The following is a 14,690-nucleotide window of genomic DNA, read 5'->3' on the forward strand; positions in this document are numbered from 1 at the left end:
TCCACGGGCCTAAGTAGCATACCGATAGCCTGTAAGAAGGGCTTCTCTAAAACAAAGAGACCTATAGGTCATATGATAGTCTTTATTGGATGGCTTTTTATCAGCGTGAGTGACCGCCGTAAAAATAACTTTAGCGCGCCTCGAAGGCGATGGCTCGTCTTTCTGCGGAAATCCAACTGCTAACGTCGACGTTAGTAAACCAGATTACTGGCTTAGACGTGAGTTATTCAGCCTGTGGAATTGTGGAGCTGAATAGGTCTTTGCAGGAGATCGATCCCAAGTTTGGCAGACTTCTTCATCACGCCAAGTCCAATTTGAGGTCTTCTGCCAGAGATATTGATACTAAATGCACGAGAACGTCTTTCTGCTCTAGATTTCATCGGTTTTTGACCGTTGATAGCACGAAAGTGAAGAGAACGATCGAAGGGTACGACAGTAGTAATATAAACAAACTGCGTTCACCTCGTTATATTCAGAATTTGCGAGAAGTTTTCTGTTCACGCTCAAGACGAAAAACGTCGAAAATTCGAATGTCTCACCAACTCGTTCCTGACGTCAGAAATTCTAACAGAAAAATTTCCCAACGTGAATTTGCGTACAAGTACGAGTCGTATCTGGTCAAAGTCTTTGCGTTTTCTAGACCGATTCTCACTACGCAATTCTGTCTCTTCTCCTCCTCCTCTCTAATTCGCCGATTCACGCCGAATATAAAGAGAAGTTGGGTAAGTAAACAATATATTCTATAAAGAAATAGAAAGATGCACATTATTAGATGTTGTGGAAGAGAAAGATAGTGAATCGCCTACCATTGATTGGGCTAAAGAGCTTGCCGTCAATACAGCTGACTGGAACCTATTTGATCACGCAGATAATGGCGAGGTCAGTTCCAGCTTTTATCAACGTGTAAATCTGAATTATTTATTACAGGATTGGTCAGACTCGGACCCTGTAGGCATTGCAATAGTGTGAGATTATCTTCCTAGTCTAACACGTACTGTAGGAAATGACTGAAGAAATCAGTCGAGCTGAGCTGGCTTCCAGCATTCATCTCATGGCCTCTGAACATCTACGGAGACAAGAAGAGAGGCGTAAAGACGAGTCGAGAGTCGAAACGAACACTGAGACGGTGAGTGGGCGGGCTTTGCAATTACTACAAAGTCTAGTTGAGTGATTGTACTGTGAAACGTGCACAGTACCGGTTTTTATCATACCCTGTCCACATTGGTTAGGTAATTTGACGAGAAACGGGTCGAATAGTCTAGCTACGTAGCGTTTTCGTCGGATTGTTTGCGTATCACGTGCCACGTGCAACGCACGTTTGACTTGCCCGTTGTACGTAGCACCTTGATTTTGCTGACCAAGCGTATTGCCGTAACTGCGTTTGCGTTCGCTCTTCGCGTCCAAATAGCGACTGAATGTCTTTAGAATAGACCCACAATGCATTTTGCGACCGATTCATCGCTTCTACTTCTCGTATTAGGCCATTTCGTAGCTACGTGATGATTGACGTCATGCGTTGCTCAATGTAGCGTGACAGGGCGTGTCTTGCGTACGTAGAACACATTCTTTGTCGTTTTTTCGGTTTTAAATTGATTTGCGGCAGAATTTCGTTTGTTTTTGTCGTCAGAAATGCATTTGCGGCCGATTGGCAGAGGTTTCGGCTCAAACGAGGCACTTTTTGTCAGTTTTTGATCGTGAATAGCTGCAGTCATTCGTCCCTAATCGCGCCTGAGTATAAATACCCAGCGTTTACAAGTACTAATCAGATGGAGCAGAGCAGAGCTCGTGGCTAGGATAGAAGGGAGGATGGTAACTCTCCCCAAGGTTTGAGTGCATCGATGACCCGGTGGTCGCCTCATTCCTCACTTGACAAGGGTGTAACTTGGCACGCCTTCCTAGTTCTCGCATCTCTCTCCCAGCTCCTGGGCACCTCTGTCACCGGATAAACCTCCATAGCACCGTCTTCCGCGGGGTTTGTGTCAAGTGTCGATGTTTTTTGGACTTTTTTTTACTTTTTTAAAGTTCTTTAAGCGAGAAGACGCGTTTTTGGCCTTTTTAAGGCGAAAAAACGCGTCTGAGCCCCCAAAAGGGGCCTCAGTTCAAAAGAGGCCCCAGTTTCAAAGTTTGTCCTGGAAACTGGCTTCTGAGCCTCCGCAGATACTTATGCTACAGCATACACATGCTTCCAGACTCTCTTCGCGGCAGAACCCTGTCTAAGTTTTGTCTCTGAGTACCGAGACATAGTTTTCGGGATGTAAAAAATTACTAACGGGCGTACCGGAAAAGTGGTGGGTAGTAGGCTCTCGCGACTGGGTCCCTCAGGTGTCCGATACATTGTAGTTGTGCACCTGGGTATTTGTTAAGGTCCTTCTCTTTTCGTTTCGGAGAAATTTGGATCTTTTCGTGAAACAGGATGTGACGTCACAGAAGTTTGGAATGCTGCGGTCAGAACGGATGGTGTCATGTTTTTCGGTACACCCGTTGTGAAAATGCGCTTACCTTTCGGTTTTTTCAAGGTCGTGCCGATGTGCACTTACCGTTTGCGGCGTTCAGTTTGTTGTTCCGGAGCTTGGGCAAAGTGGTGAAAACTGACATAAGAAATATGTAAGGGATATGTGCCCGTGTCTGTCGGGCTTGGTTAGGTCAGTATCGCTCTTCATCATTTAATTCTATACGGGCGAGATGGCGTTGTGTCCGTCGCTGCAGCAGTTGAAGCGACGCTAAGGAGCTCAGCATTGTGACTCGCTGAAATGAGCGATGTGAATGAGGTGCGTGCGGTATTTTGTCTAGACGTGGTAGGGAGGCGTGACGGTATCAATTTTGAGATCGATTACCACCACCATTTCTCGTGGGAGCGTGGTGAGTCGCCTAAACACTCACCATGGTACCAGTCAAAATAAGCGAAGCGCCTCTCCACCGTAGTCAAAATACCACGCGCCTCATTTGCCGCTCATTCAGAGTAAGCTAGTCACGCATGCTGTACTGCTTATCATAGCCTCTGCTGCTGCAGAAATGAACGCGCCGCCATCGCCCATGATAGAATTTTTGAGCAACCTGAAGTACCTAACCAACCAAGCCCTCGACAGACACAAAAATCTCTGCCATATACATTATTTCAGTTGCCGCCACTTCGCCCATGCCCTAGAAAGAACCCAATGCTGCAAACGATAAGCGCATAAGAACTGAAAGGTATAGTTCCAAACGTCTGTGACATTTTTGAAAAGAGCGAGACCGGCACTAACTATTACATTACAGGAGAAAAGAGTTGGCCAGTCCCTTGTAATTTTTCTGTAATTTATTACAGGAGAGAACAGTTGGCCAGTCCCTTGTAATTTCACTGTAATTTATTACACTAGAGAACAGTTGGCCAGCCCCTTGTAATTTCACTGTAAATTATTACAGGAGAGAACAGTTGGCCAGCCCCTTGTAATTTCACTGTAATTTATTACACTTATAGAACAGTTGGCCAGTCCCTTGTAATTTTTCTGTAATTTATTACAAGAGAGAAGAGTTGGCCAGTCCCTTGTGATTTTTCTGTAATTTATTACAGGAGAGAACAGTTGGCCAGTCCCTTGTAATTTTTCTGTAATTTATTACAGGAGAGAACAGTTGGCCAGTCCCTTGTAATTTCACTGTAATTTATTACAGGGAAGAACAGTTGGCCAGTCCCTTGTAATTTCACTGTAATTTATTACACTAGAGAACAGTTGGCCAGTCCCTTGTAATTTTTCTGTAATTTATTACAGGAGAGAACAGTTGGCCAGTCCCTTGTAATTTTTGTGTAATTTATTACAGGAGAGAACAGTTGGCCAGTCCCTTGTAATTTCACTGTAATTTATTACACTAGAGAACAGTTGGCCAGCCCTTTGTAATTTTCCTGTAATTTATTACAGGAGAGAAAAGTTGGCCAGTCCTTTGTAATTTCCTGTAATTTATTACAGGAGAGAACAGTTGGCCAGTCTCTTGTAATTTTCCTGTAATTTATTACAGGAGAGAACAGTTGGCCAGTCCCTTGTAATTTTTTACACTAGAGAACAGTTGGCCAGTCTCTTGTAATTTTCCTGTAATGTATTACAGGAAAGAACAGTTGGCCAGTCCCATGTAATTTCACTCTAATTTATTACACTAGAGAACAGTTGGCCAGTCCCTTGTAATTTTTCTGTAATTTATTACAGGAGAGAACAGTTGGCCAGTCCCTTGTAATTTCAATGTAATTTATTACAGGAGAGAACAGTTGGCCAGTCCCTTGTGATTTTTCTGTAATTTATTACACTAGAGAACAGTTGGCCAGTCCGTTGTAATTTTCTTGTAATTTATTACACTAGAGAACAGTTGGCCAGTCTCTTGTAATTTTCCTGTAATTTATTACAGGAAAGAACAGTTGGCCAGTCCCTTGTAATTTCACTGTAATTTATTACAGAAGAGAAGAGTTGGCCAGTTCCTTGTGATTTTTCTGTAATTTATTACAGGAGAGAAGAGTTGGCCAGTCCCTTGTGATTTTTCTGTAATTTATTACACTAGAGAACAGTTGGCCAGTCCGTTGTAATTTTCTTGTAATTTATTACACTAGAGAACAGTTGGCCAGTCTCTTGTAATTTTCCTGTAATTTATTACAGGAAAGAACAGTTGGCCAGTCCCTTGTAATTTCACTGTAATTTATTACAGGAGAGAACAGTTGGCCAGTCCCTTGTAATTTTCCTGTAATTTATTACACTAGAGAACAGTTGGCCAGTCCGTTGTAATTTTCCTGTAATTTATTACACTAGAGAACAGTTGGCCAGTCCTTTGTAATTTTTCTGTAATTTATTACAGGAGAGAACATTTGGCCAGTCCCTTGTAATTTTTCTGTAATTTATTACAGGAGAGAACAGTTGGCCAGTCCCTTGTAGTTTTTCTGTAATTTATTACACTAGAGAACAGTTGGCCAGTCCCTTGTAATTTTCCTGTAATTTATTACAGGAAAGAACAATTGGCCAGTCCGTTGTAATTTGACTGTAATTTATTACAGGAAAGGACAGTTGGCCAGTCCCTTGTAATTTCACTGTAATTTATTACACTAGAGAACAGTTGGCCAGTCCCTTGTAATTTTTCTGTAATTTATTACAGGAGAGAAGAGTTGGCCAGTCCCTTGTGATTTTTCTGTAATTTATTACAGGAGAGAACAGTTGGCCAGTCCCTTGTAATTTCACTGTAATTTATTACAGGAGAGAACAGTTGGCCAGTCCCTTGTAATTTTCCTGTAATTTATTACACTAGAGAACAGTTGGCCAGTCCGTTGTAATTTTCCTGTAATTTATTACACTAGAGAACAGTTGGCCAGTCTCTTGTAATTTTCCTGTAATTTATTACAGGAAAGAACAGTTGGCCAGTCCCTTGTAATTTCAATGTAATTTATTACAGGAGAGAACAGTTGGCCAGGCCCTTGTAATTTCACTGTAATTTATTACACTAGAGAACAGTTGGCCAGTCCTTTGTAATTTTTCTGTAATTTATTACAGGAGAGAACATTTGGCCAGTCCCTTGTAATTTTTCTGTAATTTATTACGGGAGAGAAGAGTTGGCCAGTCCCTTGTAATTTTTCTGTAATTTATTACACTAGAGAACAGTTGGCCAGTCTCTTGTAATTTTCCTGTAATTTATTACAGGAAAGAACAGTTGGCCAGTCCCTTGTAATTTTTCTGTAATTTATTACAGGAAAGAACAATTGGCCAGTCCGTTGTAATTTGACTGTAATTTATTACAGGAAAGGACAGTTGGCCAGTCCCTTGTAATTTCACTGTAATTTATTACACTAGAGAACAGTTGGCCAGTCCCTTGTAATTTTTCTGTAATTTATTACAGGAGAGAAGAGTTGGCCAGTCCCTTGTGATTTTTCTGTAATTTATTACAGGAGAGAACAGTTGGCCAGTCCCTTGTAATTTTCCTGTAATTTATTACACTAGAGAACAGTTGGCCAGTCCGTTGTAATTTTCCTGTAATTTATTACACTAGAGAACAGTTGGCCAGTCTCTTGTAATTTTCCTGTAATTTATTACAGGAAAGAACAGTTGGCCAGTCCCTTGTAATTTCAATGTAATTTATTACAGGAGAGAACAGTTGGCCAGCCCCTTGTAATTTCACTGTAATTTATTACACTAGAGAACAGTAGGCCAGTCCCTTGTAATTTTCCTGTATTTTATTACAGGCGAGAACAGTTGGCCAGTCCCTTGTAATTTGACTGTAATTTATTACAGGAGAGAACAGTTGGCCAGTCTCTTGTAATTTTCCTGTAATTTATTACACTAGAGAACAGTTGGCCAGTCTCTTGTAATTTTCCTGTAATTTATTACAGGAAAGAACAGTTGGCCAGTCCCTTGTAATTTCAATGTAATTTATTACAGGAGAGAACAGTTGGCCAGTCCCTTGTAATTTCACTGTAATTTATTACACTAGAGAACAGTTGGCCAGTCCTTTGTAATTTTTCTGTAATTTATTACAGGAGAGAACATTTGGCCAGTCCCTTGTAATTTTTCTGTAATTTATTACAGGAGAGAACAGTTGGCCAGTCCCTTGTAGTTTTTCTGTAATTTATTACACTAGAGAACAGTTGGCCAGTCCCTTGTAATTTTCCTGTAATTTATTACAGGAAAGAACAATTGGCCAGTCCGTTGTAATTTGACTGTAATTTATTACAGGAAAGGACAGTTGGCCAGTCCCTTGTAATTTCACTGTAATTTATTACACTAGAGAACAGTTGGCCAGTCCCTTGTAATTTTTCTGTAATTTATTACAGGAGAGAAGAGTTGGCCAGTCCCTTGTGATTTTTCTGTAATTTATTACACTAGAGAACAGTTGGCCAGTCCGTTGTAATTTTCCTGTAATTTATTACACTAGAGAACAGTTGGCCAGTCTCTTGTAATTTTCCTGTAATTTATTACAGGAGAGAACAGTTGGCCAGCCCCTTGTAATTTCTCTGTAATTTATTACAGGAGAGAAGAGTTGGCCAGTCCCTTGTAATTTTCCTGTAATTTATTACAGGAGAGAACAGTTGGCCAGTCCCTTTTAATTTTTCTGTAATTTATTACAGGAGAGAACAGTTGGCTAGCCCCTTGTAATTTCACTGTAATTTATTACACTAGAGAACAGTTGGCCAGCCCCTTGTAATTTTCCTGTAATTTATTACAGGAGAGAACAGTTGGCCAGTCCCTTGTAATTTTTCTGTAATTTATTACAGGAGAGAACAGTTGGCCAGTCCCTTGTAGTTTTTCTGTAATTTATTACACTAGAGAACAGTTGGCCAGTCCCTTGTAATTTTCCTGTAATTTATTACAGGAAAGAACAATTGGCCAGTCCGTTGTAATTTGACTGTAATTTATTACAGGAAAGGACAGTTGGCCAGTCCCTTGTAATTTCACTGTAATTTATTACACTAGAGAACAGTTGGCCAGTCCCTTGTAATTTTTCTGTAATTTATTACAGGAGAGAAGAGTTGGCCAGTCCCTTGTGATTTTTCTGTAATTTATTACACTAGAGAACAGTTGGCCAGTCCGTTGTAATTTTCCTGTAATTTATTACACTAGAGAACAGTTGGCCAGTCTCTTGTAATTTTCCTGTAATTTATTACAGGAGAGAACAGTTGGCCAGCCCCTTGTAATTTCTCTGTAATTTATTACAGGAGAGAAGAGTTGGCCAGTCCCTTGTAATTTTCCTGTAATTTATTACAGGAGAGAACAGTTGGCCAGTCCCTTTTAATTTTTCTGTAATTTATTACAGGAGAGAACAGTTGGCTAGCCCCTTGTAATTTCACTGTAATTTATTACACTAGAGAACAGTTGGCCAGCCCCTTGTAATTTTCCTGTAATTTATTACAGGAAAGAACAGTTGGCCAGTCTCTTGTAATTTTTCTGTAATTTATTACAGGAAAGAACAATTGGCCAGTCCGTTGTAATTTGACTGTAATTTATTACAGGAAAGGACAGTTGGCCAGTCCCTTGTAATTTCACTGTAATTTATTACACTAGAGAACAGTTGGCCAGTCCCTTGTAATTTTTCTGTAATTTATTACAGGAGAGAAGAGTTGGCCAGTCCCTTGTGATTTTTCTGTAATTTATTACAGGAGAGAACAGTTGGCCAGTCCCTTGTAATTTCACTGTAATTTATTACAGGAGAGAACAGTTGGCCAGCCCCTTGTAATTTCACTGTAATTTATTACAGGAGAGAAGAGTTGGCCAGTCCCTTGTAATTTTTCTGTAATTTATTACAGGAGAGAACAGTTGGCTAGTCCCTTGTAATTTTTCTGTAATTTATTACAGGAGAGAACAGTTGGCCAGTCCCTTGTAATTTTTGTGTAATTTATTACAGGAGAGAACAGTTGGCCAGCCCCTTGTAATTTCACTGTAATTTATTACACTAGAGAACAGTAGGCCAGTCCCTTGTAATTTTCCTGTATTTTATTACAGGCGAGAACAGTTGGGCAGTCCCTTGTAATGTTTCTGTAATTTATTACAGGAAAGAACAATTGGCCAGTCCGTTGTAGTTTGACTGTAATTTATTACAGGAAAGAACAGTTGGCCAGTCCCTTGTAATTTTTCTGTAATTTATTACACTAGAGAACAGTTGGCCAGTCCCTTGTAATTATTCTTTATGATTGAGGAAGAGAATAATACTTGATCATCGATGATAATATTCATCATCATCACCATCAAGTACCCTTCTCTTTTTTCCTTCACGTTGCACTCTGCTTTATATTTTACTGTTACACCTGCAATTTCATGCAAGACAAACCGAGACATTTTTCCAAACTAAAACTTGTTCTTACTCTTTCTGAAGCTGTCGCTCGATAACCGCTTTGTGGTTCCATACTGGAGAGAAGGCGATGATAGCAGTTCTGCTGATTGCAATAGTTTGGCCGCAAAATGGTTAGGAGAAATCCACCTGAGGCAACTCAAATAATCTCTATTGAAAGGAGAGACTATCAGATCAGCATAGGCCAGTCATCGACGAATAAAATACTTACAGAATACCACGTTCTAAGAGAAACCTGCTGGTAATAACCTAGATAGACGCGCGTTCCTGATGATATAGAAGAGGTTGCATTGATTTTATCGGTCTTTCTAAAGGCTTTTGTCTGGCGTGCGAGATTTGTTTGTGTACGAGTTCAATACCTCTGGTGGATTTTCCGTGCGGGAGAATATTCAGCTGGCACATCTCACTCCAGTAACCAGTCTTTTTTCACAAACTCATTGCGAATAGCATTATATCAAGGGATCGTTTCGATCGAGTCTAGAGCCGTTTGTTCGCGCTGGCAACGTTCTGACTCGAATGCGCGACTTCGTTAGCCGATGCGGAGCAGATGACAGCGCGCTGCGCACCTATCAGGGACTTGCAGATGGACTCGCAGAAATTTTGCAAGCAAGTGAAGACTAAGTGCCTTACATAAGGAAGCAGCTTTTGTTTTCATAGGAAATATCAGCGAAAATTTCCGAAATAGAGCAATGTGTGAACGAGCAAGGTACAGGGGGAGGTTGCCAGGGTGAAATCACTGGATATTTGTATTGGTACAGAAATTGAGAGTATTACTGCGCTTTCTTCTCGACTGCACGACACATTCCGTCAGGTGAGACGCAACTGATCGCGCAGGACGGTCACTTGGGTTCCCTATAAATTCATACTTTCAGATCGAAGCAATAGATTTCGTACTGAATGGTTCTTTACTGCACAAAGGCTCGCCAGCCAGGGTAAATACGTGATCAGATTGCATACACATGTATGAGAGATGTTGTTTAGAAATCATCGCATCTTTTGTCGTCTCTCTATGAGGCAGTGACCGCTTTTGATGCGCTTGGATTGACCGACGCCTCGACCAATGCAGTAAATCTTTCAATTTATTAAATTCTATCTCCTTCCCCCCTCGACGTGAACTATCGTAGTTGCCGCTTGTATCCGCTCTCTTTCTCAACGCCCTTCGACCATATTTATTTATTCTCGATTCGTGGCTTCTCCACGGCGATTTCGTCGATTCGCAAAGCGAGTTTTTCATTACCAAGTCAGTGCTTGCAAGTGGTTTTACCTGTACTTATATTTCTATGCGCTCTGCAGACAGGCAGATTTCTCTGAAATGAGAAACAGTCGCCAATACTGGAAATTAGCCTTTACTGTATCACTTCCCGGTTTGCAACTACTCTGTTTTTCATAGTCATTGACGCGATGAGCGTTTTCAGGAAACCCTGACGCCTGTGTTCCCGTTTTTCTGAGGGACTGCCTTCATAATGTAAGAATAACCCAAGCAAAACGCTTTCTAATGCAGCTAATATTAGGTGGTCCTTTGCGGTAAGTCCGTCAATTTGATGATGAACGTGGAGAAGGTAGGCTTGATATCCAACGACTAGTTCCTGTCTTCTGATTCTCTTTCTATAGCTTCGCAAGCAACTGAGAGCCGCACTCCCAGGTAAACATAGAGTCTGTCTACTGATGTGAGTTCTCTAGTCACTGTGACCGTAGAACTTTCCCAGCCCTCCCAATTGCATAGCCAATTTTTGCACTCGTTACGTATAGAACTTGGTGGAGGTAATTATTAATTAATTAATTGATACACGTAGTCATGCCTGTCACATACGTCAATTTAGACTTGGTCGAAACGTCAGCTTCTTCCTCTGCTATACCACTCCGGATGGACCCCTTTTGCAACTGTACAGACCCTCTTCTGAAGCTTAATTTTCAAACCATTTTTCAACGTGCACAAGCACGACATCAGAAAAAGTCTGAGTGAGTCGTACTCTATGGATTATATAAGTATTTGGACGCCCCAAATAGGGAAACAGTTGCTGGCGTCGTGGAAGCAGTGAGAAAGAAAAGCCCATTCGCGTGTCTTTCCCTTTCTCTTCTAATGAAGAATAGCCTTCGTCGGTTGCTCAGTGATCGATATGGCAAGGTGATCGAGCGATGTAGCGCTCAGATAAAGCGAATTTTATGTATCAGTTAATTTTTATTTAAGATTTCTGCAGTCTTTCTTGAATGGTTTGTTTCCGGATGCAATCTGCTTAGCTATTTTGCACGACTAAGGGTACTTGTGAAAAGCTTATAGAGCCCGTTTGCACTGGGGACTGTGTGGCAAAGAAATCAGTTCCTTTTGAAAGCCAAGTTGGCCATGGTTAGACAGTCCCTGGTGCAAACGGTCTATTGGTGGCGTCTCTTTTGGAATACGTTGTGTAGAGATTTTACTTTATGGAAGCTGGCGATGGTTTGCATCTCTTTGCAACGTCACTCTTTACCGCGGTGCAATTAATTAGTTAATTAAAAAAAGGAGTGTTGATTTATGATTGACATAGATTAGAAATGGCGAACAGTGGGCAGACTCGGCGCGACTCACTGACCTTCTCCAAGATTGTCTGTCAGATATTGAAGGCGGAGAAACGTAAGATTATCAGAGCCTCTAGAAACCGAACTTTCAGTGGTGTCTCTAGATTGACTGTGAACGTAAAGGAAGACGACTCTCCTGCACCACGCAGTCGTATTGCTCAAATGAAACGCATCAAAATCTCACTGGGTGTTAGTCTTCTAATTATTTGAAGAACATTCTCTTCCAGGCGGGTGTTTTTAGGTTCCCTGGCCGGTCGATCTCGTCATAGATGACTCTTCCCTCGCTACGTGCAGCAACATTTTCGCGTTTCTTCTCCAAATCAAATGGGCCAAGTGGTCAATGGACGAAATACAGTACAGAGGTAATACATCAGTGGTCATCAATTTTACGTCACAGCTAAAATATTTCTCACCAAAGGAAGCCAAATACCTTACACTCGCGTCGTACACAAACTTTACCTCCTTCGAGCGAAGCTTCTTCATTTCATCAACAGCCTCAGCACGTACATTATGACGAGGGTAAAAAGCATACCTAAAATCTGTACGACAGTATAGCTTGTTTGCACTTGGACTGCTAACCTGAAATTCCTAGTGTAAACGGGCTATTATTTAATAGGCCTGTATTTCTATAGATACTGCATAGCACTGGAGTCGAATTCCAAGCGGCTATAGAGAAAGTATGAATCCCTTTGATCACGTCAAGCGTTTGCTACGTCGCTATCATTGACCAGGCGTCTGATCTCGACGAAATAATCACTCTCTACCAGGCCTACATAACCAAGATTTACAATCGGTGTCTCCTGAATGAGAAGGTAAGCAAATTATCTTACAGGTGTAAGCTATACGTTCATCATTCGTTTCTGTAGGCTGCACTGGTCAGAGACGCGATACAGAAAACGCTGAGTCTAGCAATTCAACTAGGCAACATGTGGCATAGCAAAAACAAAGAAATAAGGCAAGTGCATAACCTTAAATTAATCACACCTTTCTATGAGAGCATCAGGGAAGATGACATCACCAGAATAGACGGTTACTACAACAAATGGCATCGTTTTCTCAGCAATTTTCTATCGAACCTAGCCAAGCGAGGAGCCTACCCTCATTGTAATGAGAAATGCTACGAATGCTGACACGCGTTCCCTAACTAGACTTAACTTGGCCCTCTTGTTTAGTGGAATATCTCGCTCTTGTGCTAAACTCGGAAGCGACTAGAATGTGACGTCGAGGGAAGTTGGCATTTCATTTGAAGTTAATCGAATTGGATTGCTTATACGAAATGACCCCCATCATCATCATCATGTATGTTTTCCCAGTTCCATCTTCTTTTGTAGAGAACGCATCGAATGGTAGATCATAGAATCAATGAGACCAGCCACTAGTAAAGAAAGAGACGTTGCATATGGGAATGGGAGGAGGGGATTCGAGAGAGAGAACGTACCTGTAAAAACACCGCCAATGATGGCACAGACGCCCGTTAGAAAATGCATAAACGATCTATATAAGGACCCCCGGTGCGTTTTATAAATCCCACGTGTCTCTTCTGTCTCTCCTTACCTTCTCGATTCTGTTATCTGAACCATCATGGGCGACAAGTCGTACAAGACGAAGAGGCCGGGAAGGCCTTGCTCGCCGAGCCCGCCCGCCAATTTGATTCCCTTCTCGTGCTTCGTGACCGAGTACTGATTCGTTCGAATCACTTTACCGCTGAGTTTCTTGTATACGGTGGGAACGACCTTGACGAAATACTGATACATCATAGATCCTAAGAAGAAGAAGAAGAAGAAAGCGTTGATCAAGTTTGTAGTAAATAATTCATAGTATTTTGAACCTGCGTTGTCAATTGCTGATCTTCCATCTAGAGGATTTTGTATTCCAGGGTAGTCGGTGCCAAAGGAGAGACGATGGAATGTGTGAGATATGTTAAACTGGGTATTGAGATCAAATACACCAACACTAATGCTTTTTCTAGTATCTACTCTTACCGAAGACACGCCAAACGGCTGAAGATCATGTACTAGAAGAATAGCAAAGATGGACTGTTTATTCATCAAAGGGACGACGTCATTACCGTGGACGTGGCTCTGCTGAAAGCTCTTCCCAGGAGCAAAGTGGAAATTTCCAGCCACCTAAAGAAAAGAAGTTCCTCATTCTATCAAAGGAACGTCCCTTTGACCGCCGACTCTACTTTTGCAACTTCAAGATATCCCGATACTCTGCAGCCTTCGTTTTTCTGCGCTTTGATTTTATCACTCCAGCCCTCTTTCTCACACTAGAACGACACGTAAGTACGAGAAGCGCCCACGCCGGCTCCGCACCTGTTCAATGCCATCCGGATTGACAAAAGCCCAGCCCTTGCGTCGATATGCCTCCCGAACGTCTTCGCAAGTATTACAACATCTGATTCGAAACGAAAGGCGAGGTCACGCACTATAGGACAACTGAGTGATAGTCTTACTTGAGGTGTTCTGTTTCTGCACCGTAGCAACTCTTGCACTTCTCTTCTTCTTTTTTCTCGTTTTCACCGTCTTTTGATACTGCCTTGAGGAACTTCTTCTCTGCGCTATCGCCGTGCTCACCGAGATCTAAAACGAAATCCATGGAATCATAATATAGAGAAAATATATTAGAAATGACCTGTATGTTTTTCTGGCTCTGCCACCGCCTTTCCCTCTTTATCGAGCCGAACTTTGACTATGTGATGATCCACGTCCAACTGGAAATCGACGAATCAGAGCCGTCGACTGATATAGTATGGGTTCTCGCTCACCTGATGCTCTCCAGATATGTCCATGGCATCAATGCTAAGATCTAGATATACAGGAAGGCATCAAATATAAAAATATTTTGATCTACGTACTAAAGTGAGCTAACACTAACACTGACTGGATTTTTTTGTAAATATCAAAAAATAATATCCGTTTTCTTACAGGCGCATGCTAGACGAGGAAAGCTGACGTCGAGATTGATTCGTATTTTCTGTCCTTTCGACGTATCGACAAAAAGTTCGGGATTAACCTTTAGAAAAGTAGGGGCGTGGCGCGTTTCGGCGTTATTTCGCGATCGAGACCTCGTTCTCTTTCCTACCTCCGTTTGCAAGAAGTAATGAAGCTCCGAAACGAATAGAACTAGCATGATTATTCCGCTGACGATCGTAACTGGCAGAAAACGCTAGCGAAGCGATAAAATGATCGTTTCTGTTTGTTTACCTGTCGCTCCTCCAAAGGTTTTAATTCGAAAGTCCTCTAGCGTCTTAGGATACGCGTCGAACTGCTTCAGACGGCCCAGAAATCCTTTAGAACTCATCGCGATAAGGTTTTCCAATCACGAATGCCCCCCCGTATGTACACATGCCC

The 14,690-nt window shown here is 41.7% G+C and overlaps 2 protein-coding genes across 4 annotated transcripts; one reads left to right on the plus strand and one right to left on the minus strand.

The window, feature by feature from the left end:
* The first annotated feature begins 20 nt into the window (after positions 1–20).
* On the plus strand, positions 21–12,815 carry LOC136198212 (gamma-tubulin complex component 5-like). Its single transcript, XM_065988114.1, has 36 exons — positions 21–67; positions 135–218; positions 267–319; positions 374–427; positions 477–585; positions 641–722; positions 773–879; positions 928–948; positions 1,001–1,126; positions 8,809–8,897; positions 8,945–9,025; positions 9,099–9,195; positions 9,244–9,390; positions 9,442–9,490; positions 9,543–9,595; positions 9,657–9,716; positions 9,766–9,849; positions 9,909–10,024; positions 10,078–10,148; positions 10,200–10,249; positions 10,296–10,343; positions 10,396–10,426; positions 10,480–10,545; positions 10,605–10,743; positions 10,792–10,909; positions 10,973–11,041; positions 11,191–11,253; positions 11,307–11,392; positions 11,442–11,526; positions 11,579–11,699; positions 11,756–11,856; positions 11,970–12,014; positions 12,069–12,149; positions 12,204–12,292; positions 12,341–12,441; positions 12,510–12,815. The coding sequence occupies exons 2-36, from the start codon at positions 150–152 to the stop codon at positions 12,554–12,556; spliced, it is 2,808 nt and encodes a 935-aa protein (XP_065844186.1). The 5' UTR covers positions 21–67; positions 135–149; the 3' UTR covers positions 12,557–12,815.
* LOC136198214 (endoplasmic reticulum-Golgi intermediate compartment protein 3-like) lies at positions 12,575–14,678 on the minus strand. Of its 3 annotated transcripts, XM_065988119.1 has the most exons (14): positions 14,544–14,678; positions 14,422–14,492; positions 14,265–14,352; positions 14,105–14,145; positions 13,972–14,050; positions 13,793–13,919; positions 13,653–13,734; positions 13,523–13,606; positions 13,406–13,463; positions 13,320–13,351; positions 13,166–13,262; positions 12,892–13,099; positions 12,776–12,831; positions 12,575–12,712 (listed from the first exon to the last, which is right to left on the minus strand). In XM_065988119.1, the coding sequence occupies exons 1-14, from the start codon at positions 14,638–14,640 to the stop codon at positions 12,633–12,635; spliced, it is 1,200 nt and encodes a 399-aa protein (XP_065844191.1). In that variant the 5' UTR covers positions 14,641–14,678; the 3' UTR covers positions 12,575–12,632. The 3 variants fall into 3 exon arrangements, with proteins under 3 accessions (XP_065844191.1, XP_065844189.1, XP_065844190.1); XM_065988117.1 differs by having other exon boundaries at positions 12,892–13,262; XM_065988118.1 differs by having other exon boundaries at positions 13,320–13,463.
* Between the last annotated feature and the right edge of the window lie 12 nt (positions 14,679–14,690).

The sequence above is a fragment of the Oscarella lobularis genome, chromosome 18, assembly GCF_947507565.1.
Source record: "Oscarella lobularis chromosome 18, ooOscLobu1.1, whole genome shotgun sequence".
NCBI classification, from domain to species: Eukaryota; Metazoa; Porifera; class Homoscleromorpha; order Homosclerophorida; family Oscarellidae; genus Oscarella; species Oscarella lobularis.